A 9,245-nucleotide genomic window follows, 5' to 3' on the forward strand; every position below is an offset into this window, starting at 1 on the left:
GGCCGAGAGACAAGCGGGGAAGGATCCCAGGCTGCAGAACACGAGGCGTGAGACGAAGCAAGCACTGGGGTGCGCGGGGGCTGCCCCGTGCCGCAGATGGTGGGTCGGCACGCCAACAGGCTGTGTTCTGCCCCAACCCCGAGCCGGGGTGCTGCAGCAGCCCCCCTTTCTGCCAGTGCTAGCAGATCCCAGCGGATGCTCCATTTCCTTCCCACCTCAGCCTGCCAGCCAAGCAAGGGCCCAGGCCACCCACACTAGGGGCTCAGCTGCAGGGTCCCCCCTTCTGCTGCCCCATTCCTCCGACTTTCCAGGCTGTAGTGTCCAGAGAGCCCTGGAACCCCCCATGGGTGGCTGGTAGAGCCAGGAAGCCACCGACTCCAGGGGAGCAGACGGGACAGCTGGAAACGGGGTGGCCGCGGCTCAGGACGGTGCCAATAGCCCCTCCCACCCCAGCAGAGGATGCCCAAGGCTCCGGGGCCAGCGAGCCCTGTGTGCTGCCCCCAACCCCCCAGTGCCACAGAGAGGGGGCCAGGAGTCTCCCAATGCAGCACAGAGCTTCCCCACCGAACCCACCGCCCCCCTGGGGCTCAGCCAGTGCACAGCAGGGGGTAGCTACGCCCCCGCCCCCCAGGTCCTTTCAGCATAAGAGCCTGTCCATCTGCAGCACCCCACTGGGCCCTCACAGCCTGCCTGCTCCTTCCCACCATGGAGCTGGAGGCCACCGAGCCCAGGGCGCAGCCATTTGGGTGTGACGAACGCCCCGCTGCTGGTCTCACTGGGGTCTGATCCGCTGGCAGAGACACCACAGACCCGAGACCCCCACCAGTACTGGAGGAGTGGGGACACTGGGGCCAAAGAGAGGGTGGCAATCTCCCTGCAACAGGGTCTGGCAGCCGCCGCCACAGCCTGCCCAGCCCCCTCCCCGCCCACACCACGTGGTCCCTTGCTTGGGGCCTATGTCCCCAGATGTCTCATCTCCCCGTGCTGCAACCCCCCACAACAGAGCCTTTCCCAGCAGGGAGACGGGGACGGCACAGGGGAGCGCGTGAAGCCAGGAGGGAGACAGCCAGCAAGCAGGCCCCTCGGAGCCCCCAGGGGCAAAGCAACGGCCCCACGTTCTCGGCACACCACCAGCAGCAGGGCTAGCGAGAGCCCGAGCCAGCAGAGCAGGAGCAGCCCGGGCAGCCAAATGTTTCCATTCCCCATGTCCTCCCTGCCCCCTTCCAAACCGGCACCAAAGCAAGAGACAGCTGCAGCTTATAAGGAATGTGAGGGGCCCTGCCAGGGACTCTGGCGAGGGAAACCAGGCCTTATATGGCCATGGAGGCAGAATCAAATTTTTATCAATGAGAGTGAGAGCATGGAGACGCCGAAGGAGAGATAACAGGGCGAGGGGCTGAGGGGGAGCGGGGGGGCCTGCAGGGGCAGTGACACCTGTCACCCACCCCCCGCCCTCTCCGAGCTGCCCCCACCCCCACTGAGATGAGAGTGGCTCTGTAGCTCCTAGCCAGTGAGCCCCAGGTGGGCAGGGGACCGCAGCACTGAGCTTAACACAGCCCAGGCCAGGAAACTACCCTCTGGAGCCTGGTGCTCCTGCTCCCAGGTAAACTGAGGCACAGCCCCACCACAGGGAGGGGGACCCAGCTCACAGGGGCAGGGCCAGCGGCAGCCCAGGCCGGGGAGTGAAGGAGGGGGTCCAGCACCCAGGCCAGCAGACTAGGGCCTAGGATACTATGCCAGGGAACTGCAGGGGTGAGCCTCCCCGCAAGATCTAGCAGGCAGCCCCATGTTGGCCCTGCAAGCTCTCCAGTCTGGGTGGCCGGGGAGGAGCCTTCGAGCTGACCCCTGCAGTAGGGTGGTCCCTGTGCCGGGCAGAGAACAGGCAGGCCCTGCCCGGGGGCGCAGAGGAGAGTGGGCTACCTTTGTCTCGCCGCTGCTGTCGGACTCCGACACCTGGTAGGTGAGGTCGGTCTCCTCAAAGCCCGTGGCACTCATGCGCTGGTCGGTGGTGGGGTCGGACCTGGGGGGCGAGTCCGGGGAGTTCAGGCACGTCTGGATCAGCGCCTTCCCAGTCTCGCTGGTGATCATGGGCTGCAGCTTCCGCGTGGCAAACGTGTACACGTGGCCCGTCTCGCTGGCAACCAGCAGCAGTACCTGAGTGCCCGTCAGCGTGGAGAGCTCATAGGCCTGCAAGGCAGCAGAGAGCACCGGTCAGTCATGGACACCCGACGTGGGGCCCAGCCACAGGCCGGGGCTAGCGCTGCCCCCACTGGGGACGCCAGCGTTACTTGCCTCTGCCTTCCCCCTGCATCCCACGCCTTGGCCTTCTCTGCCCCTTCTAGGCACCCTCACCCTCTCCCAGAGCTTCCCCCGAGCCCAGGCAGGCAGCCTGGCTAATGGGCAGGGCACAGGACTGGGACACTGGAGACCCAGCCCTGCCATGGGGCTGCAGGGTGAGCTTGGGCAGGTCACTTCCTCTCCATCCCCATGCCCCCTTCCAGCTCCTTGGAGCTATGTCCCTGCATGGCACCCGGCACAACGGGGTCCCCACCAGGGTCCAGGTCTTGAGGTGCCACTGAAACCCCCGAACCCTCCACCATGTCCCCTTTGTCCTCACTGCCATGACCAGTCCTTGGCCAACTCCAGCCTGCCCCACTGCTTCCTCCCACGCCTGCGAGCCATACACTGCTGAACTCAGCTGGACAGCCCCACCTCGCCCCCCTCCAGGCCACATGGATGTCGGTACTGCCCCCCAAACCATCGCTCAGGCCAGCTGTTCCACCCTAACCACCCTACTGGCTTCCTCTGTATCAGGACCCTTCCCAGCACCGCCCCACCACGCTTATCTCTCTTGTCACAGCATCCCCAACCAGCCTCGACTGCTTGTCTGCTCCTGCCAAAGCCTTCGCAGTGTTCTACACGCCCCCCCCCCCCCCCCCCCAGCCTGAGGCTTGGCCATGGGCAGAGCTCGTCCAAACCTCGCCCCCATTTCTTCCCCACTGCCAGATTGCTACCAGGATCTTGGGCAGTGCCCGTCTCTCCCTGGGTTTGAACAGCACCAGCCCTATGAGGCCTCTGGGCTCCCCCACACAGCCCTAACCAGCAACAAGCCAATGCCCCCTGCCCATGGCTGCGCACAGCCCCAGCAACAGAGAACTAGGCTCCACCAGAGCTGCCTGGCTTCAAACCCTCCCCTCCACCCACACCGCGCGAGCCAGCCAGACCCCCCCCAGGCCGCAAGTGCCCCCAGCCAATCCTCCTGCTGCAGCTGGCCGCCGGGGGATCCGCCCTGCCCAGCAAAGCCAGAGCTCCGGCAGCCTCAGAGAGGGAGCAGGGCAGTCAGCCCCGCTCAGGCAGGAAGCGGGCTGCCCCGCTGTGAGGGCCAGCACCAACACTCCCGGGAGAGACAGCCCCTTGTCCCCCAGGGCAGGACCCGCACCCAGGGCGGGTCCTGTCTGATTTTTCAGCACACGGGGCACAGGCTCCCTGCACTTCCCCTGGGAAACTCCCAAAGCCCAACAGCACGGGGCCGGGGCTGCCAGGGATGTCTGCTATCAATCTTCTTGCCCTTCACTTCTCCAGGGATGGAGGCGAGCAGGGTTCTGGCCTACAGTGACCTGCGGGGGTCTGGCCTGCATCTCTCCTGGCCGAGGGTGGGATTGTCTCTGGTAACAAGGGGCCCAAGAGCGAGCAGGTATGCAGTCCTGCCACCCTGGGGCCAAGACAACTTCCCGCCATGCCCTGCACCTCAAATCCTGCTGCCATGGAAGTCAGTCAGCGGGGCAAGGGCACGGCCGAGGGGCCAGCGGGACAGAGCAGTTCTCAGCTAGTGTCCCACGAGCAAGTGCATCGGCGTACACACAAATGAGCTCCCAACACTAATCCCGGACAGTAAGCGTTTATAGGCAGAGACTGTCGCACCAAACCCAGCACAAGCCAGACACAGCTGCTGGGGCCCATCCCTCCTCCAGGTCAGCAGGCCAGAGCAGAAACAGCACAGAGCCCCATGTCGTTTGCTGACCACCGCCCCCTCGCTGCCCAGCTGCTCTGGGTACAGCACTCGTCACCTGGCCAATAGCACCTCCCTGCCGCAGAGGATCCAGGGAACACCATCCGAACACACTAGCTGCATGTCCCCATTCCCAGCCACGCGGGCAGGGGCCTGTGTTACTCCCCTGACCTAGCTGGGGTTTGCAGCTCCCCGGTCGATCTTATCGGCTCCTGGCACCAGCACCCTGCCAGGGCACGGAAGCGTCAGGCCAGGCCCAGCATTGACCCCTGCTCCCCCAGGCGGCCTCCGAAGTGGGCGAAGGGAGTGGGCGAGACAGACAAGGGACAGTTCAACTCACCGCCCCAGCATGCGGAGCAAGGACCAGACAGGTGCCCACCTGGTCTAGTGGGCACACTGACCCCCGGGTGAACCGGCAGATTGCTGCTCCTGGTGCTTTGGCAACACTCGGGCAGGCAGAGCTTTCCCCAGAGGGACTGCAGCGGCCGGCCCTATGCTCTGCCTTTGCGCTAGCCTGGACCCAGCCGGTGGGAGCACAGGCTGGCCACTGGCCTTCCCCACCGTGCTCAGAGCACTCAGGCAAGAGCGGGGAAGGGGACAGAAAGCCACTCGCGCAGTCACGGCCAGAGGAACAGGGCCTGTCCCACCCCCAGCACCCACAGCCTGCAGAGGGGAGCAGCCCGCCCCGCCAGAGCGCCCCGGGGGCAGCAGCGCTGTCTCAGGCCCACAAGCACCCAAGGATCCAGGGGGCAGCCCAGCCCATAAGCCAGAGGCAGCCGCTGCCCAGCCTTCAGAACAGGTCAAACCAGGGCAATCCCTGGTGCAGCCTCACAGGGAGCAGCGACAAATCCATGCCAGGCAGATCAGTTACACCGGCGCGACTGCCACACCAGGCTAGCGGGGAAGAAACACCGTGCTGCAGGAGGTAGCCCCCCCCGGACACTGCCAAGTACAGAGCAACATACGGCACAGCCCCAGCCGTGCAGAGCAGCCCCAGCTGGAGGAGACCATGCCGGGGTCCCGGCAAGGCACCCATGGGGGCAAAGCACAGTTCAGCAGCACTTCAAGGAGGTCACATCAGCAGCTGGCTCTGCTTCCACTGACCCTGCCAACTCTGCCTTCCCCACCCCTCTGATGGCATCACCTGCCCGTGTGCCCTGCATGGTGACATGCAGGGAGGAGCACCTGCTGGCACTGGCCACAGCCAGGGAAGAGAAGGGGGTGCTGTCAGAAGGTACTCAGAGGTCAGGTGCACCACCCCAGACCATCCCCAGCATCATCATCGCATGCATCAGGGTTACAGAATCAAAGCAGCTGCCTTCCGAAGGTACAGCCCCCGGCCACTCTCCTCACCCAGCAAGGTACCGCCCTGTTCTCAGGGGCAACCTGCCACAGCTCCAGATTCTTCCCGGTTTGTTACAGGCCCGGCAGAGGTTTCCCAGACACCCCCCAACACCCACGGCACAGCACGGCAGCCCCTCACAGGCAGCTCTCTGCCCCCATCCACTGCCAGGACCCTCTTCCAGCAGCTTCCCCCTCTACCCAGGGGGGAATCACACTGTACTGGCCCAGAGGCGCCCTGCACAGACAGCGTTTCTCAGGACACATCGGCACACAGCAGGGAACAGTCACATCCAGAGACTGGCATAAGCCCTGAGGCAGAAGGTTTAAAGTTCTGGAAGGGATCTATCGGGACAACCCTGGGTATTCGCGGTAGCCAGAGAGATGCCCAATCCCCTTTTGAACCTGGGTAAGCCAAGGGTCTCCCTTCTCTGCCCCACTCATTGTTTATCGACTTTTATCACACCCTCTCTAATTCATCATCTCCCTGCAGTAACAAATCACTCTTCAGAGAGGAGCCCTCCTGGCCCTTGACCATTCTCTAAACTGCTCCGTCCTGTGACCTCCCGGGTGAGACGCAGCCCATGTGGGGCTGCACCACTGACCTATACAATGGCATCATCTTCCATCCCTTTCCTCAGCTATCTGGTCCGATTTTTAGACTGTTTTGAGAGCTCCCCACAACGATGCCCAGGTCCCGCTCCTCACTTGATAGGAGAGCCCAGTAACCTGTACGAACAGGTCAAGTTTCCCCCTCTAACGTCCAGGACTTCGCATTTCCTGACACTGGAGTCTGTTTGCCCGTTCTCCCAGCCTGCCACAGGCTCTCTGAAGCTCCTCTGGTCCCGACTAGCCTAAATAACTGGGTCTCCTCTGCAAACCTGCGACATCCCTGCTCACCCCCCTTTCCCAGCTCAAATCAATAATCGTTCAAACCCCAACTGGCTCAGCTCAGCCCTTGAGATAGAGGAGATGATGCCAAAGAGCCCTTGATCCAAGCTGATGTTTCCCAGTATCGTCTGTAAATTGGGATTCACACTGGAGTCCTGATGAGCACAGCCCCTCGGCACACTGTCTGCCCGACTGGCTGAGATGGCTATGCTCAGGTGATACCTTACACCCATTCAGTAACACCAGCTCACCAACGACCTTCCTGGGGCTGGCCACAGACCTGCATTAAGCAGAGCCCTTGAGTCGCTAGCCAACCAGGGTTGGTGTAGAGCTTCTCATCCCAGCTCCTAAGGCTTCTCTAACTCTTGGCTGGCCACACCTTCACGTGCACAAGTGGATATGCTAGACAGCTGATGGAGGGGGACCCACTCTGTGCTTCACTCCTCAGTTTGGATGAACAGCTCCTAAATCCCTTAGGTCACACCATTATGTTCAGAGCAACAGCCCATCTTCCCAAGTCTGCCCTGTACCTCTCCAAGAGAGGCCAGGCCACCGCCTTAGTACCAATACTGCGTTTTTGGGTTGTTCTCCCCCGTCTCGCTACTGTCAAGATCTCGAGGCGAGGAAGCAAGTCTGCTGAGTAGGACAGATCACATGTAAGAGCATCAAGTGAAGGCAAGACAATAACAGACCTGCTCCTGCAGCTCTGGTAGAAACGCATCTGGAACAACATGTTCTGTTCTGGACTTCAGTACCAAAAATACGTCAAGAGTTTGGAAACCGGCAAGCGGATTCATGGGCAAGAGGGACTGACTTCCAAGGAAGGGAGCTAGAGATGTGCCCAGTGTGGCTAGGCGAAAACTTGTGTGTGTGTGTGTGGGGGGGGGGGGGCAGCAAAGCATAAGTCAGTGTGGTGGGGGGTGCGAACTCAGAGGGAGGGGATCTATTAGGACAGTACAAAACTCCATCCGGTCACTCCTAGGGACATGCTAAGAGACCAGTTGGGCCAAATATCGAGATGAACTCTGCAATGGTCAGGACTCTAGAATGCTCTCCCCAGCTGGGTCAGTCAGCGTTTACATTGGGTAGAGCACTAGGGTGTGTATGGCAAGCATACCCCCTCTCACGGGATACAGACCCTCCCTTTCTCAGAAGGTTTCAGTTAGCACTGAACCCCATGCGCACAGCTAGTCTAGAATAGGAAAATTGGTGAGGATTTACATCCTGTTCGCAAATCCTTCTTAGACAATGTTTTGAATATTACTTAGCCCCTTGTGTGTAAGCAGGATTTAGACACCTTTAAAAACATCTTCCTTCCTCATGATCTGGGGAAAGCCCTGAAACATCACCAACAGTTAACACACGTTTCCCTAGGCGCTGCACGTTGGCAGTTTAATACCCGGCCAATACTTGGCCCAGCTGTGATATGACTGGTCTCCTTGAGGCAAGAGACTATCATCATCAATCATGTCGACTACAGTAGGGCCTAAGGGCCACCCAAGCTGGCTCATCAGTATATCTGGTCACCCAAGTATCTCTCTAAGTATTTTCAGTGGTCCCATCTCAGCACACTAAAGCCACCCCCTCCTATTAACCCTACACTGGGCTTAGCCTCCATCCCACAAGGGTGACTCTGCACCCCCTTCCACCCCACCAACCAGCGTGCCAGCCTCAGTCTAGCTCCCACGCAGGTTTAAAGCCATGCCAGGACCTTATCTGGCCCAACAGACCCCGCTCAGCAAAGCCTTAGAGGGGAAGTCATTTTCTGGTCCCTGCTTCAGAAGGGGGAGAGGTAACAAGTCCCAGCTGTCACTGAAGACAGCCACCCCGGTGCCCCTTTCCCACTCCTCCCCGGGGGGCTCCCTAGCCCGGAACCCGATCTGACCCCGGGGGCCGGCTCCCTGGGGTGCGGGGGGCGATACTCCCAGGGGATCCCCCTCAGCACCTTTACAAGCCGCAGCTCCAGGCCCGGGGGCTCGCAACGGGGTCCCTCGGGGCCCCCACCTTCCTCCAGACACGCCTTCGCACGCCAGGTAGGGGGCGCACAGCCCCCCCCCGTGTCCCGAGCCGCCCCCGACCCCACCCTCCGCTGTGACCCCACGAGGGGACCCCCCTCACCCCCAGCCTCTCCCCCCCGGCGGCTGCGGGAGCCCCTTCTTCCGCAAAGGCCCGGGCCTCCTCGCCCGGCCCCACCTTCCGCCTGGGAGCTGCGGGCGCGCCCCGGCCCCCGGATCCCGGCCCCCCCGAGCCCCCCGGCCCGGTACCTTCTTCATGATGCCGGTCTTCCGCTTGCTGAACGTGGTGTAGCGCCGCAGCTTGTTGTCGATAAATTCCATCTTGATCTTGACCCGGCCCCGGGTCTTCTTGCCGGGCTTGGCCCCGCTCACGGCCCCGCTCACCCCACCGTAGCCCGCGGCCGCCGCCGCCGCCGCCTCGGGCCCCACCACCACCCCCAGCTCCACGTCCCCCAGGCTCCGCTTCAGGCCGCGCCGCTCGCCGCTGCCCAGCTCGTCCTCTTCCGCCGACTCCGAGTCGCCCTCGCTGCCGCTGTAGAGCGGCCCGGCCCCCGCCGCCGCCGCGTCCCGGTCCCGCTCCCGCTCGAAGCGGGCCCCCGCCAGCCCCGCGCCGTTGCCAGGGCCGCGGCCCCCCGCCCCGCCGCCGCCGCCGCCGTTCGCGCCGCGCGGCGCCCCGGCCCCCGGCCGGCCCGAGGCGGCCCGGGCCAGGGCCATGCCGGAGCCGCGGGCCAGGGCGGCCGCGCCGTTGCCGGCCCCGGCCTGGCTGGGTAACATGGTGCCGCGGAGAGCGAGCCGCGCAGGGACAGCGAGGGCGGGTCAGGCCGGCGCTGCCATGGGCCCCGCGCCGGCTGCTCCGGCCCGGCCCCCGCCTCCGCCTCCGCCTCCCGGCCTGGCCCCGCTCGCTCGCTCGCTCCCGCTACAGAGGGATCCGCTCCGGCCCGCCGCCCGCGCGCCGCTGGCCCCCCATATAAAGCGATACAATGTTGCCT

The 9,245-nt window shown here is 63.3% G+C and overlaps 1 protein-coding gene across 1 annotated transcript in view; it reads right to left on the reverse strand.

Moving 5' to 3' along the window:
* Nucleotides 1-9,030, reverse strand: part of SRF (serum response factor) — a 35,513-nt gene extending 26,483 nt beyond the window's left edge. Inside the window, exons 1-2 of the mRNA XM_074949771.1 lie at nt 8,506-9,030; nt 1,921-2,187 (exon numbers count right to left, since the gene is read on the reverse strand). Of these exons, the coding sequence (XP_074805872.1) occupies nt 1,921-2,187; nt 8,506-9,030 (792 nt within the window). The remainder of the gene's footprint in view (nt 1-1,920; nt 2,188-8,505) is intronic.
* Nucleotides 9,031-9,245: the final 215 nt, after the last annotated feature.

This window comes from Natator depressus, chromosome 3, assembly GCF_965152275.1.
Source record: "Natator depressus isolate rNatDep1 chromosome 3, rNatDep2.hap1, whole genome shotgun sequence".
In the NCBI taxonomy this organism is placed as follows: Eukaryota; Metazoa; Chordata; order Testudines; family Cheloniidae; genus Natator; species Natator depressus.